General features: G+C 43.8%; 1 protein-coding gene and 1 long non-coding RNA gene across 2 annotated transcripts in view; one reads left to right on the top strand and one right to left on the bottom strand.

Moving 5' to 3' along the window:
* The window catches only part of LOC128929474 (uncharacterized), a 69,170-nt gene extending 63,781 nt beyond the window's left edge, over positions 1-5,389 (top strand). Inside the window, exon 3 of the long non-coding RNA XR_008476054.2 lies at positions 5,205-5,389. This is a non-coding gene — a long non-coding RNA (uncharacterized LOC128929474). The remainder of the gene's footprint in view (positions 1-5,204) is intronic.
* Positions 1-23,744, bottom strand: part of SLC14A2 (solute carrier family 14 member 2) — a 466,908-nt gene that overhangs the window by 9,536 nt on the left and 433,628 nt on the right. The window contains exons 12-18 of the mRNA XM_035270925.3: positions 9,377-9,499; positions 7,101-7,183; positions 6,213-6,372; positions 5,291-5,480; positions 4,836-4,964; positions 3,802-3,994; positions 828-975 (exon numbers count right to left, since the gene is read on the bottom strand). Of these exons, the coding sequence (XP_035126816.2) occupies positions 828-975; positions 3,802-3,994; positions 4,836-4,964; positions 5,291-5,480; positions 6,213-6,372; positions 7,101-7,183; positions 9,377-9,499 (1,026 nt within the window). The remainder of the gene's footprint in view (positions 1-827; positions 976-3,801; positions 3,995-4,835; positions 4,965-5,290; positions 5,481-6,212; positions 6,373-7,100; positions 7,184-9,376; positions 9,500-23,744) is intronic.

Here is a 23,744-nt window from a genome sequence, read left to right as displayed (position 1 = left end):
ACAAAAAAGACTTCTGGCTTTATTCTTTTTTTTTTTGAGACGGAGTTTCGCTCTTGTTACCCAGGCTGGAGAGCAATGGCGCAATCTCGGCTCACTGCAACCTCCGCCTCCTGGGTTAAGACAATTCTCCTGTCTCAGCATCCTGAGTAGCTGGGATTACAGACACGTGCCACCATGCCCAGTCAATTTTTTGTATTTTTTAGTAGAGCCGGGGTTTCACCATGTTGACCAGGATGGTCTCCATCTCTTGACCTCGTGATCCATCCGCCTCAGCATCCCAAAGTGCTGGGATTACAGGCTTGTGCCACCATGCCCAGCCTTCTGGCTTTATTCTTAAACATCTAAACAAACAAATGGCCAGAGAGCCCCTTGAATACTAGGAGTTAAGCTGGCATTTTTGAATGTTTGAAGAGATTCTTTGAGTAAGGACAGAAGTCTGATTTAAACAGCCCAGAGAATGTCCTTCCCCTGCCAAGAAAGAGAACCTCTCCTTTGTCATTGATACCTTAATTCTCTAATGGAGAACAACTCTTTATTCTTGTCATTAGAGATGATTAACATGAAAATATGCCTGGAATAAACTCCCAAATTTTAAATGTAGACTAAGGTATAAATGACTAATACCAAAACCTTTCTTGAGGGCAGCTGTGGCTCAGGGGACGATGAAGGGACTAGACCAAAAATGGAGAAACAAGGGACAACAGAGGGAGAGAGTTCACAGGAATCAGCAGGTGGAGTGTTGAAGACGAGAGTCACCATTTTATTTGAAGCCGGCCCCAGGCTCTAACCCCCTCACCCTCTAACCTCAGGGAAGTAAGGACACAGACCTGCTAGCATCCCCATGGTGGATCCAATTGCTGCATGCAGGCAAATGAGAGGCGAGGAGATGAACAGAGCTACGAGGAAGATGCCTCCAGTCCAGGGGTTATCACAGCCGTACACTTGGCCAATTCCAACGGGGATGGCTCTCAAAAGCTATAGGCACAACAGGATTACAGGCTTATTATGGAGGCAAAAGAGACAACTTGACCTTGGCTGCAAAAGACTTGCATCGAACCCTCCCCACTAATGTTTTGCAACAGATTTCCAAGATTTCTATTCAAATAGGTTAACTCTAAAAGGAACAAAAGTTTTATTATCTTAGTCTTGAGTTCTTAGAACACTGATGGATTAGGATGTTGAGTTTCCTTTATTTGGAAATATGAGTGTGAGGCATTTATCCCCCAGGGAAGAGAAACTGAAAACCTTTAAACTGAAAACCTTTCAAAGTAGAGTACTGTTCATGAGAAAAGTAATATATACCTGATCAAAGTTGGAGTTTAAAAACCCTTTGTGAATTTTTTCTTAAAGCTAAAAAGATGATTAGAAGGCAAAATTAGACAGAAAAATGGCCCTGTATGTTTTCAAGAGCAACATGTTTGGGGTGTGATTGTGTTAGTAAGGTCTGGGGGAGGAATTGGGACTGGTGTCTGCAGAAGCGGCCAGGAGAAGGTAGCATCACCCAGCATCTGCTGTTTTGATGAGTATAGCCCCGGGGTACCCTGCTGGATCAGTCCTCCATCTGTCCCTGGGTCTGGTGGGGCCTGCCTTGTGGGGAACTGCATAAGGGTCCTAGAGTTTGGAAAGAGGATCCTGGAAATGCCAGCTTCCCTAGCGACAGGGACTGTGTTTTGGAGGGTCTGGCAAAGGCCCTTGAGCAGGAAGCTGAGGAGAGGCAGTGTTCCTGGGTGAGCCTGTGTATAGGTTATGGCAAGGATGCTCTTCTCTAGAGAACTCTTGCAGCTGGGCATGGCAGGGGAGGGAGATCCTGAAGCGCTGGGGCCCTCATGCCACAGTGAGTGTGTGGGTACAGGACACAGGCGGAGTGGGTTAGGCTGTGGGCTCAGTTTCCTGTTACCCAGGACAGAGAAGAGAATGAGGGCTCTGGCCTCACCATGCAGGGCAAGGGGGACAGGCGAGAGAGTGTTGTACACAGAGGCAGCAGCATGGGCAGTTTTGTCCCCAGCCAGTTGCACCCTTCAGGGGGGCTCTCAGTAGCCACAAGAGCAGAGGAACCCGTGGGGACTCAATATTGCTGGAAAGTTTAGACACTCCCTGTGACATTCACCACTTATCAGAAACAGAAGGCTCTAATTTAAAGGTCAAAAAGACAAAATGTATGAATCATTGCCATAATCCAATTGACCAAAAAGTAACTTCTTAAAGAACAATGCCACGAAATTGATTTTTCTTTCCTGGAAGGTTGGCGGGGTTGGGGGAATTGTCTAAAGTGTTTGTACAGGATTATCCCTTTTTTCCATTTCTATAAAATTTTAAAATATCTTCTCAACTGAAATTGTGACATAGAGAATGAAATATCTAAAATTTGCATTTTCTAACACCATCTCCTCATAGCACACCACTTAGAGCAAGTTCATCTCCAGAAGATATTAATTGGGTACACTAAGAATGGGCAGCTTAAGAAGCTGAGCTGCCAGCCCAGCACCTTTTCTTGTTTCTGGTCCAAGAAGGTCCTCACACATACAAAATAATTAACAAACAAGGATGCAACTAACACAAATAGTTCTCAGCCAGGTGCAATGGTTCATGCCTGTAATTCCAGCACTTTAGGAGGCTTAGGTGGGGTGACCACTTGAGGCCAGAGGTTTGAGACCAGCCTGGGCACCATGACAAGAGCCCATCTCTACAAAAAATCTAAAGAATTAACTGGGTCTGGTGGTGCATGCCTGTAGTCCCAGAAACTCACAAGCCTGAGGCAGGAGGATCACTGGAGCCCAGGAGTTTGAAGCTGCAGTGAGCGGTGATTGTGTCATGCATTTCAGCCTGGGTGATAGAGTGAGACTCTGTCTCCAAAATGAAATGAAAGCCCCAAATCAAATAGTTTTCTTGCTAAATACTGGTGCTTCTCAGTATAAATTCAGGGCTCTTTCTACTACATCGTGGTGTTGCCTGCTGTGGAAGGTTAAGAGAAATAAGGCACCATTATTTCAGAGAGAGTTCCTTCAACAAGCCCCATGACTTTGTGGTCAGATGATGAGTTGCCAATAACGAAGTCTCAGAGTAAGCACCAGACTGTGGGGCTGTTCACGTAACGGAAAGCAGGAGGGCCTCGGAGAAAACTGGCCTGTTAGATAAGGCAGCTAATGGGCACATTTCTCCAGGCTGACTTACACTGTGAGTACAGCTTCTTATTAATCACCTTGGCTGACTTCCAGAGGTCAGGCTTATATACAGAATACTTATTTAAAAAAACTTTAAAAGCTCTGTTATATGTTTCTTAATGAAGGAACACCTGCGCTTTAAAATGTGAGTAAGCTTTGGACAGCGAAGGGAATAAACTCTGCAGGTTGGAACAGTGACTTCTTAAGCCAATAGATGGTAGCATGGTGTGTATGACTTGGACGATTCTGGGTGATTGGATGAAAGAAAATGCACACTGTAAGCTGTAAGCATCAGAAAGACTTTTTAAATATCCACAAAGAGCCCAGGCCTGGAAGTCAGGAGGCTGGAGTTCTAGTCTTGACTTTGCTCCTTCCTGATTGGCTGTAAGACCTAAGGCAGGTCTCTTAACTCAGCCTCAGTTTCTTTCTCTGTGCTATCATAGGGTGGGACCAAAACTAAGCCTTTTTGCTCTCAGAAGCAGAAAACGGTGGTAGCTCATGAGATATGTATGCAGAGTGCCTGTAACTGTGTAATTGTTAACAATGATTACTTGTGGATGTTTCTGATGTACAAGATATGCAAATGCCACTAACCTCCAGTGTGGACAGACACTGCCCTTCCTCCTTCCATGATACCTACCAAGGGCACTTGGACCTCTGACCAGGTGATGTTGGGCACAGTGGATGCAGGCTGCAGCAGCATTGTGGGGAAGAAAAGGTTGTAGTGGCCCATGGCTGCCAGGTACAAAGTCACAGTGATATTGAAGGGCAGTGTGAAGACTGGGAGGTCCCACTTGCTGAAGATGGTACCCAGGGCACTGGAGAGGATGGGGCTGGTGGCAGAAGCATGAGAGATGCTGGTTAGGAACCTGCCTGGTCCAAACACCAGACTGTGCTTCAGTGGGGGCTTCCTGTGGCTCCCTAGAGAAAAGCAGCCCGCTGGGTATTCTCTGGAACCTGATTGGCCCTGAGCAGTTTTCCCCCCAGGCCTTCTCCTCCCTGCATAGTGATAGGGTGGGGCACCCAGACTCAACTTCAGAAGGAGATATAAGGCAGTTGGTCTCAGAACTTCCTTGAGGAGTCCTATAGCTCCATCCCCAGGCATCAGGAGGAGGGAAGCTTGGGGAAGCAGAGGGGAGGGAATCACATTCTTTCAACAAATGTTTTTTGAGTGGCCATGTGCATTGGCTTTGTGGCTAGGGTGCCCTGTGTTCTCTCGGCATGGGGTAGAGCAGGCACTGGCGGCTAGCCTGTGGCTGGGTCTTCAGCCTACCCTAGGAGGTGGTTTTGGTCTGCTCAGCAGTCCCAGGGATTTAGAAAAGCTGGGGTGGGGGAGTATTGAAAAGAGTTCCAGAAACTGACAGGACCCTATAGTGTAGCTCTTAACCCATGTGGGCCTCAGTTTCTTTCTCTGGTCCCTGGCAGGATGAGACCAAAAATGCTTTAATCTTAAAGAAAAATTAATAAAGGGTGGTTGCTAATGGGATACTGTATATAGACCTAGCATGGGGCTGCCATGGTATAAACGTGGTCATAATTTCCAGTGGGCATTTCTGATGTGCAAGCCAAATACACGTTACTTCAGCCTTGCGTTTAGACAGGTGGTCATGGGGTCGGGCTGAAATGGTTGGTAGCCTTTGATAGGAACCCACAACCCCTCAAAAGCAAACTTACCAAGACATGGACATGATGATGACGGGGAGCAAAAGCCACCAGTAGTAGTCACCTTTGTCTGAGAACACAGCCATCAGCAGCCCCACCAGCACCCCGTTGTAGCCATGAAGTCCTGCCGCGATGGCCGACCTGGTGGGAGAGGGAGGGCAGGTGGAGCAGGGGCTTCCCCAGGGCCTTTGACATTTTCCTACTGAGTCAGATTCTTTTTATCTGGGGTCTGACTACACACGCCTTTAAACAGACCACCCTTCTGGGAGTGAGGAGGGAAGACCACCCTATGAATCCTTCATATTTCTCAAGACCATGTGTTGCTATGAAAAAATAACCAGGAAACAGTCATTTTTAGTTATCAGTGTCCTTGTTTTGCAGGGTTGCTGAGCTGGGAAGAGGAAGAATGGTCCCCGATGGGAGGACTTCTTGGCTGCATGCTCGGACTCTGAGCCTCTGGCACTTACTTGTCCTGACTCAGGATGAGGGCTGTCAAAGTGGACACGATGGTACCCAGGCAGCCCGAGATGGCCCACCAGGGGTTCTGGACGAAGAGGCCGAGGATGATGAGGATGCCGCTGAGGGGGTTGTTCACAAACATCACCTGAGATGTGCCTCGGAGGACCCAGTCAAGGAACTGGAACACTGGGGACTTGTCTGAAATGGAACCGGGGCAGGATGTAGGCAGGAGCTCACTGTGGGAGGCCCTAAGTGGGCAGGCAGAGGGTGTGAGGGAATCTAGATATCCAACGTGCGTTTGCAGGAAGCCACCTGCTGTCGCCTGCCAGCAAAGACAGTAAACAAAGAAGCCAAGAGAGCATCTGACTGCCTAGAAAACTCTTGAGACCCATTGCCAGCTGGATGTGACCTTCAGGTGGTTTTTCTGGCAGGGGAGATTAGGAACCTTGAGCACTCTCTGCCCCCTATGATGGAACCATGAATTTTCAAGAAAATGCTCTTGCTGCATAGAGGGCATTAAACCCATGGCCTGAGCTCTGGAAAGACTGCCAAAGGGCACCTATTGGCATGGTAGACACAGCTCTCCCATGAGCCATCCAGATGGTATTCGTTTAGAATGTTGGCTCTAGAATCCCAATGTGAAAAACACCCATCTGCAATATTCAGATGGGATATTTGAGACAGCAGAACTGTTGTGTTCAGAATTAAGAGCTCATGAGTTCACACTCTTATGGATCGCTCTTTATATTCCAAGAGGCTGTATGTCTGTTTTAATGGCAAAACCCCCAGCTTCCAGGAAAGACTACAGTCACAGAGCTCAGTCTGGTCTAAGTCTAGTCTATAGGGAACCCCCATGGCAATGGGTTTTCTGGGGATGGCTGGAGGTGACCTTTTTAGGGTGAGGGTCAGGGTTGCTTTCATAGATTTTACCTTTGAGTCCCTCTCCACACTCCTTCATCTCTCCTGTGATGTAGCTGAGGGCTTTGCTGACCCTTTTCCCACCGGCAGCCACAGAACTCCGAAGCCAGGATGTCTTGGAAGTGTTTGTTTCCACTTTTATCTCAGAGCTCTCCTCCATGGTGTCCAGATTCTGTCCAGGACAGAGATAGGCAGGAGTCCCCCACATTGGGTGGTTCTTACACTGAGAATTCATGTTTGTGGTCACTCAGGGACCACGTAAGATTTTCATTTGAATTCTTCACTGAATTGCTATTTAACCTTCTGTTTCTGTAGATTAGACTGTCTTTTGTTTGACACATTACCTCATCTGATAGGTTTACTACTGTGAGGTACAATAAGGTAACATGCTTATTCTCATTTTGTGGATGAGGATTCCAGCATGTGGGGGTTCTCATTTTCAAAGGTCAAACAGGAGAACTGAGATTAACCACAGATTTTTAGTCTTTTTTTTTTTTTAAACATAACTCTTACTGTACTATACTCTTTACAGAAGAAATAGCTTTCTCTCTAGCATGTCTAGTCTTTAAGATGTAATGTTTATAAACATAAGGGTATGAAATTGAACATGTAAAAAGATTCTGTTTTGGAAAATGGGCACCAGCTTATTTCCTAAATGCTTGAATACTGGGTTTAAAGGAAGCCTGTTAAGAAATAAGTCAAATAAAAGGAATATGAAAAGTCACAAAGGAAACCACAAAAAAGACGTTTTTGTCCCAGGTAATTTACATTTTGGAAATATGAACTCTAGGAAAGTTCGCCTCAATTGGAGAGCATTGTTTTCGGCTCTCAGCTCCTTCATCCGCTGTGGGCTGTGTGACTGCAGGGCGCTGTCCCTGATTCAGAGCCCTCAGTACTCACCAGCAGCTCGACCGTGGGCTTCCGGTATTGATAGGGAAACGGGTCTTTCGTTTGTCTCTCCTGATGTTCGCCTTTCCCAAACACTGGAGTTAGAAGGAAAGAGCATCATCACTTAGGACGCCTCTACTCTGGCACCTCAGAGGCTCATGTCCTGTGAGTCTCAAGAGGTGTCAGACTATGCAGTATTCCCTGTTCCTCCTGATGAGGCCATCACCGAGCCTTGCAGCTGGAAGGCTCTTTTGTTCTTTTACTGGTCATGGATGCATCTGGGCCCTTCCTTTGGGGAAAAAAACTATACATACATATCAACAGAGCATTTTATAAGGAATTTAGGGAGCTCAGAGATTTCACTAACTTTTAATTAAGAAGCCCTCATTTAGCTCAACCTTGATATTTTTTAGATGAGGAAACAGTAGCCTGGAAGGACAGTGACTTATGTGTGATCTCTGAATCCGGGGTTCTTTCTCCTGTTCCACGTGGAGAACTTGCAGGGAAACAAAAAACAGCAACAACAAAAAAACAAACTTGGATGTTGGTGAAGCCCTTCATTTCCTGTTCACAAAGTATGAAGCTGCCTGAGCCATGAGCCACGCACGATCTGTGTTTGAATTTGGCCATGGCTCTCCTTACCTGAATAACCTCAGGCTGTTCTTTTTTTAAAGGTATTTTAGTAGCAATGGCTGGTTGGATAAGGACAAGAGACATCCATGTAATCACTTGAAGCAGATTTTGGTAAGCCCTTGTAATTCTAGAAAACGCTTATGATGTGTCTCTAAACATATATTTTTTTTGTTATTACAGGTAATTTATGTTTAGAGACGACCAATTTCAGTAGGGTTTTATGCATCATGAAAGATGTTCAGGCCCTTGGAAGTTTTGGCCTTGATGCTTTGGTTCCCTCCTGTGGTCAAGTGTGAGAATAGCAGGCTGGGCTCTGACTACACTGTGTTTTCAGACTGAATTGCCTGATGCCCCCCACCCCGTTCTGCACTCACAAGTTGTTGGGGTGTCAAAACACTAGAAGGGATGCATCAGAGACACTGTGTTCCCACTTGTGAAGGAGTAGGGACTGCAGATAACAGTGTGGTTTGGAGGTGACACCATTCAGGAGAAACACATTCATTTTGAAAGCTTTGAAATGAAGAGTAGGAAGCAGAGAGGATCCCTTGAACTTGGAGGCCTGTGTGTGATATGCCCACTGACCCGCTGCTTCTGTCTGAAGCTCCTCTCTGACTGCTGGTGCCGCAGGGTGCTCTACCATGCTCTCTCCGACCCCAGGCCCTATCCTGTGATGATATTAGGAGGAAGTTCTTAAGCCTTTGAGGCAAACCATGGTCTCTTCCACACTCTGCTGGGGTCCCCTGTCAAAGACAAACTCCTGAGCTGCAGGGGCCCTTGAGACAGGCAGTGTTCTCGGTAATGCCCTCCCCACCCTGTGTATTTTCCCATAATCCATTCCTCTGGGCTGGCTGACTTTTGGTATAAAATGATGCGACTTGGAGGAACTGGAGGAGGAAGGTCTCAGGCATCTTCTGGGGAGCATGTGATACTGCACTAACTCGGGAATCACTTTTATTCCCAGCAATGGCCCTAGCCAGCTGTGTGACGCTGTGCAATTCTGTCCCCCTCTCTGGGGGTTGCGGGCCTCTCTGGGATTAGATTGCCCCTCTGTCCTGGATCTTCACAAGGCTGCTCCAACCTTGCAGCTGGTTGAGGAATTCCCCCTAGACTCCTGTTGGCAACCACACGTTCTCAGCTTCCACACCCAAGTTTCTGGCTTCTCCACCTGTTCAGCTTTAGCAGCCTTGGATACCCTCTTCCTGGCCTTTGGCATCCCTTTCCCCACCATGGGCCTCTACCATTGCCAAAGGTGGGAACTTTCCATCTCTGGCCTCCTAGACCAATGGTTTTTGATGTGATGGCAAGTTAGAATCTCCTGGAGAGCTTTAAAAGCTCCAGATGCCCACCCAGGCTGCTCCACAGATGTATTAAATGAGTCACTGGAGATGGGATCCCAGTGATTCTAATGTGCAGCCAAGTTGAGACCCCAGAAGCTCACTGCCTGTCCCAGCGCCAGTCTCTCCAAGACCCAGGGGACATCCAGACACATCCAGAGAACTGTGGCTTTGGTCAGGGGGCAGAGGTCAGGTGTGAGAGGTCAAGTCTGACTCCAGTGGGTCTCCCCACCACCCTGTGAAGTAGGTATTGCCATTGTCCCTGTTTTGTTATAGACTAGGAAGGCAGGGATCCAAGTGTGAGTGGGAGGAAATGCACACCTTTGCTCCTCCTCCGAATGGATGACCACTCGATGTGAAATACACTCCTGTGCTTGGACAGCACAGCCTCCAAGCCCTCCTCCACCTTTGGGCCTGCTGTGGGTGGCTGCTCCCCACCTCCACCTAGCCAGGGGCAAAACAAGACAGGTCAGTGTCCCACTTGGTCTGCACCTGAGAGAGCCAAGCAGAGAGCCAGGAAAAATCACACACATGCTGGGAAGGAGAGAGCAGTGAAGCCTGAAGCTGGAGTAGTAATTGCATTGGTCCCTGCATAAAACACCTAGCTTCTCTATTTCTCCCATGAAAACTTCTGCTTTCTCTCCCCACAGTAACCTAGGTTATAACCTGCCAAAAGATGGATGAGCAGTTTGCCTTCTTTCTCTAGCAAGGAAGCATTCTAAGACCCACTTAAGTGCAACTTGAGCTGGCATGAGCAGGTGGCAGCCAGCATCTTGGACTTCATCTGTGGCAGGGAGTCCCAAAGCTGCCTGCATGTTAGCATCACCCAGGTGCTTTAAAAGAAATGCCTCAGTGAATTTTGGGACTTCCCCCAAGATGGCCGAATAGGAACAGCTTCGGCCCATGGTTCCAGCTAGAGCGACCCAGAAGGCCAGTGATCTCCACATTTCCAACTGAGCTCTTAAGGGAGCAACAGATCTTCCAGAATAGCACTTGAGCTCTGAAAACGGACAGATGGCCTCTTCAAGTGGCTCCCTGATTCCCATTTATCCTGACTGGGAGACACCTCTTACAGAAGAGCACAGGCTGACATCTGACGGGTACACTTCTGGGATGAAGCTACCAGAGGAAGGAACAGGCAGCAATCTTTGCTGTTCTTCAGCTCCTGTGGGTGATTGCCAAGCAAGCAGGGTTTGGAGTGGACCTCCAGCAAACTCCAACAGACCTGCAGCAGAGTGGCCTGTTAGAAGGAAAACTTAAAAAAAAAAAAAGCAGAAATAGTTTCAACATCAACAGAAAAGATGTTCACTCAGAGATTCCATCCAAAAGTCACCAACCTCAAAGACCAAAGGTAGATAAATCCACCAAGATGGGAAGAAACCAGCACAAAAAGGCTGAAATTGCCCAAAACAAAAATGCCTCTTTTCCTCCAAGGGATCACAACTTATCAACAAGGGAATAAAGCTGGATAGAGAAAGAATTTTATGAATTGACAGAAACAGGCTTCAGAAGGTAGGTAATAACAAACTTCTCCGAGCTAAAGGAACATGTTCTAACCCAGTGCAAGGAAACTAAGAACATTGAAAAAAGGTTAGATGAAATGCTAACTAGAATAACCAGTCTAGAAGAGAATATATATGACTTGATGGAGCTGAAAAACACAGCACGAGAACTTCGTGAAGCATACAGAAGTTTCAATAGCCAAATAAATTAAGTGGAAGAAAGGATATCAGAGATTGAAGATCAACTTGATGAAATAAAGAAAGAAGGCAAGATTAGAGAAAAAAATGAGTGAAAAGAAATGAACAAAACCTCTAAGAAATATGGGATTATGTGAAAAGACAAAATCTACATTTGATTGGTGTACATGAATGTGACAGGGAGAATGAAACCAAGTTGGAAAACACTCTTCAGAATATTATCCAGGAGAACTTTTCCAACCTAGCAAGGCAGGCCAACATTCAAATTCAGGAAATACAGGGAACATCACAGATATTCTGTGAGAAGAGTAACCCCAAGGCACATAATTGTCAGCTCCACCAGCGTTGAAATGAAGAAAAAAATGCTAAGGGCAGCCAGAGAGAAAGGTCGGGTCACCCACAAAGGGAAACCCATCAGACTCATAGTGGATCTCTTGGCAGAAACCCTGCAAGCCAGAAGAGAGTGGGGGCCAATATTCAATATCCTTAAAGAAAATAATTTTCAACCCAGAATTTCATATCCAGTCAAACTAACCTACATAAGTGAAGGAGAAATAAAATCATTTACAGACAAGCAAATGCTAAGAGATTTTGTCACCACCAGGCCTGCCTTATAAGAGCTCCTGAAGGAAGCACTAAACATGGAAAGGAATAACCAGTATCAGCCACTGCAAACACATACCAAATTGTAAAGGCCATTGACACTGTGAAGAAACTGCATCACATATGGGCAAATCAACCAGCTAGCATCAAAATGGCAGGATAAAATTCACACATAACAATATTAACCTTAAATGTAAATCGGCTAAATGCCCCAATCAAAAGACACAGACTGACAAATTTGATAAACAGTCAAGACCCATTGGTGTGCTGTATTCAGGAGACCCATTTCACGTGCAAAGACACACTTAGGCTTAAAATAAAGGGATGGAGGAAGATTTACTAAGCAAATGGAGAGCGAAAAAAAAGCAGATGTTGCAATCCTAGTCTCTAATAAAAAAGACTTTAATCCAATGAAGATCAAAAGAGACAAAGAAGGGCATTATATAATGGTGAAGGGATCAATGCAACAAGAACTATACTAAATATGCACCCAATACAGGACCACCCAGATACATAAAGCAAGTTCTTAATGACCTACAAAGAGACTTAGACTCCCACACAATAGTAGTGGGAGACTTTAACACCCCACTGTCAATATTAAATCAATGAGACAAAATTAAAAAGGATATCCAGGACTTCTATGACCAGGTGTACCTAACAAACATCTACAGAACTCTCCACCCCAAATCCATAGAATATACATTCTTCTCAGTACCACATCACACTTACTCTAAAATTGACCACATAATTGGAAGTAAGTAACTCCTCAGCAAATGCAAAAGAATGGAAATCATAACAAACAGTTTCTCAGACCACAGTGCAATCAAATTAGAACTCAGGATTAAGAAACTCACTAAAAACTGCACAACTACATGGAAACATGCTCCTGAATGACTACTGGATAAATAATGAAATGAAGGCAGAAATAAAAATATTATTCAAAACCAATGAGAACAAAGACACAATGTACCAGAATCTCTGGGAAACATTTAAAGCAGTGTCTAGAGGGAAATTTATAGCACTAAATACCGATATGAGAAGTGAGGAAAGATCTAAAATCAACACCCTAATGTCACAGTTAAAAGAACTAGAGGAACAAGATCAAACATATTCAAAAGCTAGCAGAAAACAAGGAATAACTAAGATCAGAGCAGAACTGAAGGAAATAGAGACATAAAAAACACTTCAAAAAAATAAATCCAGGAGCTGGTTTTTTGAAAAGATCAACAAAATAGACTGCTAGCCAGATTAATAAAAAAGAAAAGAAGAATCAAATAGATGCAATAAAAAATGATAAAGGGCATATCACTACTGATCTCACAGAAATGCAAACTACCATCAGAGATTACTATAAACACCTCTATGCAAATAAACCAGTAAATCTAGAAGAAATGGATAAATTCCTGGACACTTACACCCTCCCAAGACTAAACCAGCAAGAAGTTGAATTCCTGAGTAGACCAACAACAAGGTCTGAAATTGAGGCAGTAATTAGTAGCCTACCAACTAAAAAGAAGTCCAGGACCAAATGGGTTGACAGCTGAATTCTAACAGAGGTACAAAGAGGAGCTGGTACCACTCCTTCTGAAACTATTCCAAACAATACAAAAAGAGGGATTCCTCCCTAACCCATTTATGAGACTAACATCATTCTGATACCAAAAACTGGCAGAGACATAACTAAAAAAGAAAATTTTACGCTAATATCCACGATAAACATTGATGTGAAAATCCTCCATAAAATACTGGCAAACTGAATCCAATAGCACATTCAAAAAGTTTATCCATCATGATCAAGTAGGCGTCATCCCTGGGATGCAAGCCTGGTTCAATATATGCAAATCTATAAACATAATCGATCACATAAACAGAATCAATGACAAAAACCACATAATTAGCTCAACAGATTTAAAGAAGGCCTTCAACAAAATTCAATAGCCCTTTATGCTAAAAACTCTCAATAAACTAGGTATCGATGGAACATATCTCAAAATAAAAGGAGTTATTTATGACAGACCCACAGCCAATATCATACTGAATGGGCAAAAACTGGAAGCATTCCCTTTGAAAGATGGCACAAGACAAGCATGCCCTCTCTCACCCTCCTATTCAACATAGAATTGGAAGTTCTGGCCAGAGCAATCAGGCAAGAAAAAGAAAGGGTATTCAATTAGGAAAAGATGAAGTCAAATTGTCTCTATTTGCAGATGACATGACTGTATATTTAGAAGACCCCATTGTCTCAGCCCAGAATCTCCTTAAGCTGATAAACAACTTCAGCAAAGTCTCAGGATATAAAATCAATGTGCAACAATCACAAGCATTCCTATATACAAATAACAGACAACAGAGAGCCAAATCATGAGTGAACTCCCATTCACAATTGCTACAAAGAGAACAAAATACTTAGGAATACAACTAACAAGGGATGTGAAGGACCTCTTCAAGAAGAACTAACTATAAACCACTGCTCAAGGAAATGAGAGGACACAAACAAATGGAAAAAAATTCCATGCTCATGGTTAGAAAGAATCAACATTGTAAAAATGGCCATATTGCTCAAAGTAATTTATAGATTCAATGCTATCTCAATCAAGATACCATTGATTTTCTTCACAGAATTGGAAAAAACCACTTTAAAGTTCATATGGAACTATAAAAGAGCACACATAGCCAAAACAATCCTAAGAGAGAAAAAAAAAAAAAAGCTGGAAGCATCATGCTACCTGACTTCAAACTACACTACAAGGCTACAGTAATTAAAACAGTATGGTACTGTTACAATACAAAACACATAGATAGATCAATGGAACAGAACAGAGGCCTCAGAAATAACATCACACATCTACAACCATCTGATCTTCGACAGACCTGACAAAAACAAGCAATGGGAAAGGATTCTCTATTTAACAAATGGTATTGGGAAAACTGGCTAGTCATATGCAGAAAGCTGAAACTGGATCCCTTCCTTACACCTTATACAAAAATTAACTCCAGATGGAGTAAAGATTTAAGCATAAGCCCTAACACCGTAAAAACCCTAGAAGAAAAAAACCTAGGCATGGGCAAGGACTTCATGACTAAAACATGAAAAGCAATGGCAATAAAAGCCAAAATAGACAAATGGGATATAATTAAACTAAAGAGCTTCTGCACAGCAAAAGAAACTGTCATTAGAGTGAACTGGCAACCAACAGAATGGGAAAAAATTTTTGCAGTCTACCCATCTGACAAAGGGCTAATATCCAGAATCTATAAAGAACTGAAATTTACAAGAAAAAAACAACCCCATCAAAAAGTGGGCAAAGGATATGAATAGACACTTTTCAAAAGAAGACATTTATGAAGCCAACAAACATGAAAAAAGCTCATCTTCACTGGTCATTACAGAAATGCAAATCAAAACTACAATGAGAAATCATCTCACACTAGTTAGAATGGCAATCATTAGAAAATCAGGAGACAACAGATGCTGGAGAGGATGTGGAGAAATAGGAACACTTTTACACTGTTGGTGGGAGTGTAAATTAGTTCAACCATTATGGAAGACAGTGTGGTGTTTCCTCAAGGATCCAGAACTAGAAATACCATTTGACCCAGCAATCCCATTACTGGGTATATACCCACAGGATTATAAATCATTCTATTATAAAGACACATGCACACGTATGCTCACTGCAGCACTGTTTACACTAGCAAAGACTTGTAACCAACCCCAATGCCCATCAGTGATGGACTGGATAAAGAACATGTGGCACATATACACCATGGAATACTATGCAGCCATAAGAAAGGATGAGTTCATGTCCTTTGCAGGGTAATGCATAAAGCTGGAAACCACCATTCTCAGCAAACTGACACAAGAACAGAAAACGAAACACTGCATGTTCTCACTCATAAGTGGATGCTGACCAATGAGAACACATGGACACAGGGAGGGGAACACCACACACTGGGGCTTATCAGGGGGTGGGGGGGCTAGGGGAGGGATCATGGGGTGAGAGGATTGGGGAGGGCTAACATTAGGAGAAATACCTAATGCAGATGACAGGTTGATAGGTAGAGCAAACCACCATGGCATGTGTATACCTATGTAAAAACCTGCATGTTCTGCACATGTACCCCAGAATTTAAAGTATAATAATTAAAAAATGCCTGAGCTCCACTCCAGATCAGTTTTAAAAAATTAAGGTTTCAAATGCCCATAATATTTAAAAGACAGCTCCAATATGCAGCTTGGGCTGAGAACTATTGACATTGGTTCTTGCTACTCAAAGGGTGGTCCCTGTACCAGCAACATCAGCATCATCTGCCTGGGAGCTTGTTAGAAATGCAGAATCTCACACCTTATCCCAGACTGGTGGAATCAGAATCTGTATTTTAACAAGATCCACTGGCTGAATTCTGTGCTTATTAAAGTTTGACCAATACCAATTTATGGGGAGCTAAGAGTCCTGAATCTGTGATCATCTACAAGAAGCTCTCTGCTGTACCTTATTATCTTCAATTTTCTCACTATCTGGAGGGCGGAGCACTCTTATCACTTGGGATACAGTTTCTCAATGTATGGTTTGAGAACTGACAGCATTGAATTGCCTTGGTGTCTTGTTAAAGTGCATGCTCCTATCCCCAGTCCCTCACCCCCAGGTCTATTAGTTAGAGAATCTGGTAGTCCTGGGGGGCATGTAGTTTTAACTTGCTCTTCTTAGGGCTCCAGTACACACTGGAGTTAGATGGTCCAGCAGTTGCTTGGAACAGTAGAAAACAATCACACTGTTACATTTGCACACTTTCTAGGTTGACTCACTTGGCCCTTTCAGTAGTGCCTTGAAATGAATAGAACGGGCACTATATATTATCACTAAAAAGTGGAAAATTGAGGCTCAGAATGATTTCTTTAGCATCGTACAAATGGTGAATCACATGACTCAGCTCCCAGTCCTTTTCTCTGCATCTTTGCTATTCAGAGTCTGGTTTGTGGACCAGGGAGCTTGCCTGGAATTCAGAATCTCAGGCTCCACCCCAGAACTACTGAATTTGAATTGTCTTTTAACAAGATCCCCAGCTGATTCATGTGCATATAAAAGCTGGAAAGCACTGGTGTAGATCACGCTGCTTATGTAGAAACAACTTTGGCAAAGCTCAGAACATAGCAGGGCCAACAACCAGAGAGTCTGTGGGGGACACATGATTAAGGAAACAGGTCTCCTCTACGCTTTCATACTGAAAGCTAACCTGATCATGTCCCTTCCCTCTGGCTCAGGATGGAGAAGCAGCTACTGTTTCAGCATCCTGCCTAGGGGTGAGTGTTGAGCTGTAACTCCTGAGGCTGGGAAGTACCCCTCAACTCTGTACTTCAGAGACACCTGGAATGTCAACTTGTCCTGGGACGTGTAGGCAAGGTTCAGGCAGGATGAGAACTGAGGGGTATCATTGCATCACCTGACCAAGCGGAGCATGCTCCCATAGTGCCATTCCCCAGAGCACGTTTGCCAGCTTGGGAAGGCACCTCTGCCAGTCTACTGCTTCTTGTGCCTCATATGCCAAGTGCTGCTACCCCAGTCATCCCCTTGGTAACCATAGTTTGACCTTAGAATCAAACTCAGAATGGAATGGGAGCTTCAAGATCACAGTTCATTTTCCTCATTCAGAGAAATTAACTCACATAAATCATACAGTTCATCAATCATGGCAAAGCCAGGAATTGCATTTGGGTCTCTCAGTTCACCATTCACTGCTCTTTCCACCCTGATGCTGCATTATACTGAATGACACAGACCTGTTTGGTGCAAGAAAGAAATTTTTTAGGGCCTGGACCTGGATACCGGAGAGTATGACAAACACCATTTACTGACCAATGTTATTCTTCATATATCCAAAGAGGTACTCCAGTTTAACAAAACAAAGCAACATCTAGCTGGAAAGTTATTGGTTGTTAAGATACTCCAGATTTGTTCACTGAGGAGTCAGCCATAGTAACACAGGTGAAGAGTGCTGGGCTTGCTGATGGAAGGTCTTTGGGTGGGTGGGTAGGTGATTCTCCTGGCGGAGCTTACAGATGGCTATAGGCAGCCAGTGGCTCAGTCTCCACTCCCTGACTCTTCACTGTTAGCAGCCCAGATTCTGCATTCTGTGTTTCTAGAGTTGATGGCCCAGCTGCAAAAATAAAAAACAAAAAGTACCTTTCTTATGTGGCCAAGACTGGAGTGCTGGGCTATAGACCACCTAGGGAGGGCAGCATCTCCTCATGATGTGCCAGCCAAGAGTTGAGAATGGAAGAGGGGAACAGATGCCACAAACAAGATTGGAGATAAAATAGCAAACTTCTCAAGGCTGTGCAAACACTTACAGTAAAGATGATAGCAATTTACCACTGGCCTCTCAGACAAATTCTTAGGAGTTTCGCCATGGATAAAGATACTTTCAAGAATATTATGAACATGTTTATCAAATGTTTAGAAACAAGACATGCCATTGGTGAGGTGGGGAGAAAAGAAAACATTAACAGCAGCTGGGAACCAGAAGTCACTAATTTCTGCATGGTGTTTTGCAAGTTCCATAATCCTATTGACAGTTTCCTCAATTGCAGGCACGAAATTCTCCCAGAAAGAAATATATAGAAACTGTAGGGTTGACCTTGCAAACCCAAACTATAAATAATGACAGATATCTCAGAGGGGTACCTGCCATTTCTTTCTCACACTGTTATGGAAATGAGATAATGCTTACAAAATGCTCTGGAAAGTAACTTTGCAGTGTTCACACATTAGGTATCTCCTTAGGGAGGACAGATTCCCATTCCTTGGACGGAACGAGGCCCCTCTGCTCCAGGCAAGATAGCTCCTTATCCTTAGGCACACCTGGCTTTTACACCTAACCACATTGACTCTTACCTTGCTAAGAGTTAATTATGTGTTCTTGACTGTCACCTTTATAGGATGGTGAGATCCTTGACAGCCAGGATTATGCCATTTTACCTTGGCTCCCCACTATCATGAATCTGGTATACTGTAGGCACTCAGAAATGTTTGTTGAACACATAAGTCAGGGATAATTATCCTATGTATTTTAATATATTTTTTTGAGACAGGATCTTGCTTTGATGTCCAGGCGGGAGCGCAGTGGTACAATCACAGCTCACTGCAGCCTAAAAGTCCTGAACACAAGTGATCCTCTCACCTTAGCCTCCTGGATAGTTGGGACTATAAGCGTCCCTCACCATATGTGGCTAATTTTTTTTTTTGGTAGAGCCAGGGTCTCACTATGTTGACAAAGCTGGTCTCAAACTCCTGGGCTCAAGTTATCCTCCTGCCTTGGCGTCCCAAAGTGTTGGGATTACAGGCACGAGCCGCCACATCAAGCCTGCATTTTAATTTCTGAATAGCATAATGGACAAAATCATTAGATATTTCAGGGTATAAATAATTTTTAAAAATGATGTATCTTAGGGTAAATGTTAAATATTTGATAGACACTGAAATGTAGGTGAGGATCCTTCACAGACTGATAAAAGTTATAGCTGAATTGTGTAAAGTTTTGGAAATTGCAGGGCAAATATTATTTCTAGCATTTCTCTCTTGGATAAAAGAGAAGTTTATAGATGGTAATATGATGGTTGGTCATTTATGATCAACTAATCAGAAACCTAGAAGCTCTGGAAGAGTAGCTGAAGGAACTCAGTTAGTGAAAGAGAAGAAAATAGGCCACTGAAGATGGAGATCTGGATATTTGCTATTTATTTTGGTCATTAAGATATTACATAGGTCCATTCCATCTGGTTGTGAAACCCTAAGCTCTTTGAGGTGGGGCTGGGTATTCTGTAGCCCAAGAGTAAATTTTGTTTATAATACACACTCAATAATTGCCTTAATCAGTTTTTTCACCCTTCTTCCCACCTCCAATATCATGGCACACATAGAAAATAATATTTGCACAGCATGGTGCAGTAAATAGATGATGTTTATGGCCAGAGGGCCTGGGTCCAGGGACTCTGTCACAGCGCCTGGCTGATTGGAGGTCAGGGGTGGCTCTCTTGGACAGCTACATGCATGTTCTGGAAAACCTGTGGGTGAGCCTCAGCAGCTGAGTAACTCCTCAGCGTGCCTGCCTGGTGTAGGAGCTGCTGCTCTCCCCTCCTCTAAAAAGCCTTATTAAGTGTCCCGGTGCATGTAGCTTTACCCTGGGGGCCATTCAGGACCATTTCAGGGGCATAGTCCCTGCCTTCAGGGATTGCCACCAACCTGTATTTTAACAGGAAAGGGGCCAATGGTGATTTCTGCTAATTGACTCAGAGAAGAAAAGAAGAGTTATAAGCCATGATGATTTAATCAGGAACAATTTTCCTTGGGAGTAGTGATCCCAAAGTACTCAGACCTCTGCCTACTCATGCCAACTGTTTAAATATCAGTGGTTTTAAAAAAAAGCAGTTAATAGAAGAGTGAACTGGTGAAATAAAGTTATAATGCATATTACAATTTCTTCAAGAGAAACAAAATAAACCTAAACCGTATGTGACTTCTTTCAGAGGGGAAATAATAATCTACTCTCTTTCTGAAAATCAGCTTTTACCCAAACAGGTCATGCCTATACACTTTCTGTGAGTTGTCTTTCTCAGTTTTTTTTTTTTTTTTTTAAGATGGAGTCCTGCTCTGTTGCCCAGGCTGGGGTGCAGTGGCACAATCTTGGCTCACTGCAATCTCTGCCTTCTAGGTTCAAGCAATTCTCCTGTCTCAGCTTCTTAAGTAGCTGGGACTACAGGCACCCACCACCACACTCAGCTAATTTTTTGTATTTTTAGTAGAGGTCAGGTTTCATCATATTGGTCAGGCTGGTCTCAAACTCCTGACCTCAGGTGATCCGCCCACCTTGGCCTCCCAAAGTGCTGGAATTACAGGCATGAGCCACCATGCCTGGCCCTTTCGCAGGTTTTGAACAGGTTTTACTGTCTCTTGGGAGTAGATTGATGTTGTCCATCTTTGACTTGCAATGTACAACATAAGGAGCATGAGAAGCTACCATCAAGGCCTATTTGCCATCCCTCCGCAACTTCCTGGGCCTCTTACTCCTCTGATCTGTTGTTTGTAGATGCACCCACCCACCACAAGGCAATTTCCTGGCGGCAATACCGGAACAACTTTCTTTGACACATCATATATAATTTGATCTTTTTTTTTTTCTGCAACTCGATCTATGCTTTGACTGACTATGGTTTGGCCACAGTCTGGACAAATGTTTCCCCATATGGAAGTTGAGCTTTGCACTAAGACTTGTCATTTCCCGGGCTACTCTCTGTGTGTGTGATATAGATGCTTGTGGGTGGTAAGTGGGGTGGTACCTTTTTCTATGATGTTATATTTAGTTGAAATTTTAAAAGATCATTCTGTAAACTCCCTAAGGCATTGGATGTTAGAATTGGAAAAGGCTTTGAGATGATCTTGTCCAGCTCTCTCATTTTACGTATTTGGAAACTGAGCCCTCCAAAAATGGAATGACTCACCCGAAGGCACATAGCTATTGGTAGAGCTGAGCGTAGATACAACATAGGTCTCTTTTCTCTCTTACCTTGTAGTCTAAGATTTATTTCCCTAAACCTTACTCCTTATTAGGAGTTTAGTTTAAATCTTTCAATTCAACTCTGCTTTGGAATGTAATGGCCTAAGTAGGTATTCTAGAATTGATTTCTCCTCAAACTATGGTTCCCTTTCCTCAAGAAAAACCATAGTGTTCCTGAGACTTCCTATCTGAACTGGGAGGTGGGATGGGAGATGCATGGAAAGAAGAGGAAGACCAGGTCCATGAAAACACCTGGAGATAAATTACTTGGAAGCCTCAACTTCTTAGTCCATTAGCAAATTTTTAATATTTATTTATTTACTTATTTATTTTTGAGATGGAGTCTTGCTCTGTCACCAGGCTGGAGTGCAGTGGCACCATCTCGACTCACTGCAAACTCACCTCCTGGGTTCAAGTGATTCTCCTGCCTCAGCCTCCCGAGTAGCTGGGACTATAGGCATGCACCACCACAACCAGCTAATTATTGTATTTTTAGTACAGATGGGGTTTCACCACGTTGGCCAGGATGGTCTCAATCTCTTGACCTTGTGATCCACCTGCCTGGGCTTCCCAAGGTAGAGATTACAGGCGTGAGCCACTGCACCCAGCTGCATTTTTTTTATTTTTAAGAAGGTGGGGGTATGAGTCACTGTTATTTTGAAAGAAGCGAGACTCATCCTCATAGCAAATGCTTTAAACTTTCTCTTCTCCTTCCCACACAGCTCACTTGTTCACCCACGGCCTACCCTAGATCTCATTTCTTTGGGTGTTTTTGGCTCATTCCATGGGGAAGTCGTTAATTAGCATAAATGAGTTGATGCCTTATTGAACCTCATGACACCTGTTGATAGCCTTATAAATGAGGTTACAGAGAGTACAAAGGTCAGAGCACCCTATCTGTAACTGTGGGACACCTGACTGATTTTTCTCCAGAATGACTTTGCATCCTCTTCTCACCGTTCCTACCGTGGCCCACACCCTCAGAATTGAATGTCTGTATCATCAGTCTCCCTAATTTTGATCTTTCCCCTTTCAATCCATTCTAAGCTTCACTCATATTATTATGTCACTCTCTTACTCAGTAACCTACATGGCTCCCTGTTGCCAAGAGTATTATGCTCAGATTCCTCTGCCTGGCTTTCCTGATGTTCTTACAATCACTTCATCATTAAGCCTCACCCTTTTCTTTCCCAACGCAAAACCTGCCAAGGTGTTCTGGCCTTATCACTGGCCCTCTGTGCTTCCTCCATCCCTCGTCTCGCCTAAGTTCCATCCATCTTTCAAGGTCTGGTTTGTGTTCTACTTCCTCCATGAAGCCATCCTTGGCTTATTTGGTCAAATGGATCATTCTAGCCCTTGAATTCCCATTGCCCTTGCAGGAGGTACTCTTGACTATATCTTTTGAGGTTGGGATCACAGTGGAGTTTCATACTGACAGTTACAATGCACATAAAAAGTATTTAATACATACATTCCAATCCGATGAAACAATTTGGAAACAGCAATTCTGTCTAACCAAGTGACCTCTGAGTTCAAGCATTGGCAAAAATGAATGGAGACCCAGAGATAAGTGGCTTACCTGAGGCCACACAGCTGGTCAGTTAGGAAGCAAGGTTTTAACCTCCTGGTTTTGGATTCTTTACTCCTGCAATGTAGGTGTTTTATGGACAGTTTGAGCCTTCTCAAATGATATCAATGGATTTGCAACTTTTTAAATTAAAAAATTAAGAATTACTTTGTATCTCAAAAGGAGTTATGAAAATTACCAAAAATAAGGAACACCTGTGTGTCATCACATTTGTAATCACTGAAAGGCCATAGAAAGTCCCAAGCCATTGCATACGGCTTCTTCTCTTTCATATTTCCTTTCTCCACATGCTCTTCAATGTCTTCTTCTGCACTACCTATGGCAGATACAGCTATGCAAAACTACGGCAACCTATGGCAGACATAGCTAATTGATCCCAGCACTATTTCCCTGTAAGTCTAGACACAGTCTCAGAATCCTCAACACAAAGATCCTGAAAGCCAATACCAATCAGGCAGAGTTGGCACTTAAGAGTAAATGTATTTTTCCCTATAGCCACACAGAAGGGTGTGGACGTTGTATGCATCTGAGAGAAGGGGTACAATGAGGCCAGAGTGGTGATAGTAGGAAGAGGCCTGACACTACCTACTGTTTCTGGGCACATCGACACCTCACAGGATGGCTTTCCCTTACCAAGTTCACTAAGGCTTATATCCTTTGGTGCTGGTTTTGGAGGTTATCATATATTTTACAAGGCTGTCCATTCTCTGATCAGAGAACATCAATATTCTGGACTATTGTTCCTTATGGCATGGTTGTCTTCCAGAAACATCCACTGTCAGTAGCTACATAGAATAGGTCTGCAGTAATATGAGTATGTAAAAGAGGGTTCCTGAGGAGACAGGTTGTTAGGAGCTGGGATGTCAAGGTGTTTGTGGACACTGGAGGACCCAGTTCTATTGGTGTTTCTGAGGTAGGGGTACAGGACCTGAGGAGAGAGGCCAAGAAGCCTGGAGCAGAAGCGTCTTCCCTGGAAGCAGCAGGTAATGAATCATGGGCAGAAGGTATTCAGCTCTATCTCATTAGCCAGAGGTGATATCCCAGAAGCCCAGCTCAGCACAGTGCTGCCCTGGAAACCAAACTGATATCAGAGCTCTGGGTCATAGAGTCCTGGAAAGGATGACAGATAACATGAAGTCTCATCCAGTGGGTGTGTGGGATGGTGAGGGATTGAAGGGTTGGTGGATATGTCTGGTTTCAGCAGCAGGTGAGCAGGAAGTTCTCAGAGTTATAAGTTAGGACACTT

Source organism: Callithrix jacchus, chromosome 13, assembly GCF_049354715.1.
Source record: "Callithrix jacchus isolate 240 chromosome 13, calJac240_pri, whole genome shotgun sequence".
Classification (NCBI taxonomy): Eukaryota; Metazoa; Chordata; class Mammalia; order Primates; family Cebidae; genus Callithrix; species Callithrix jacchus.
The sequence above is the reverse complement of the archived record's forward strand: the minus strand, read 5'-3'. Positions and strand labels throughout refer to the sequence as shown.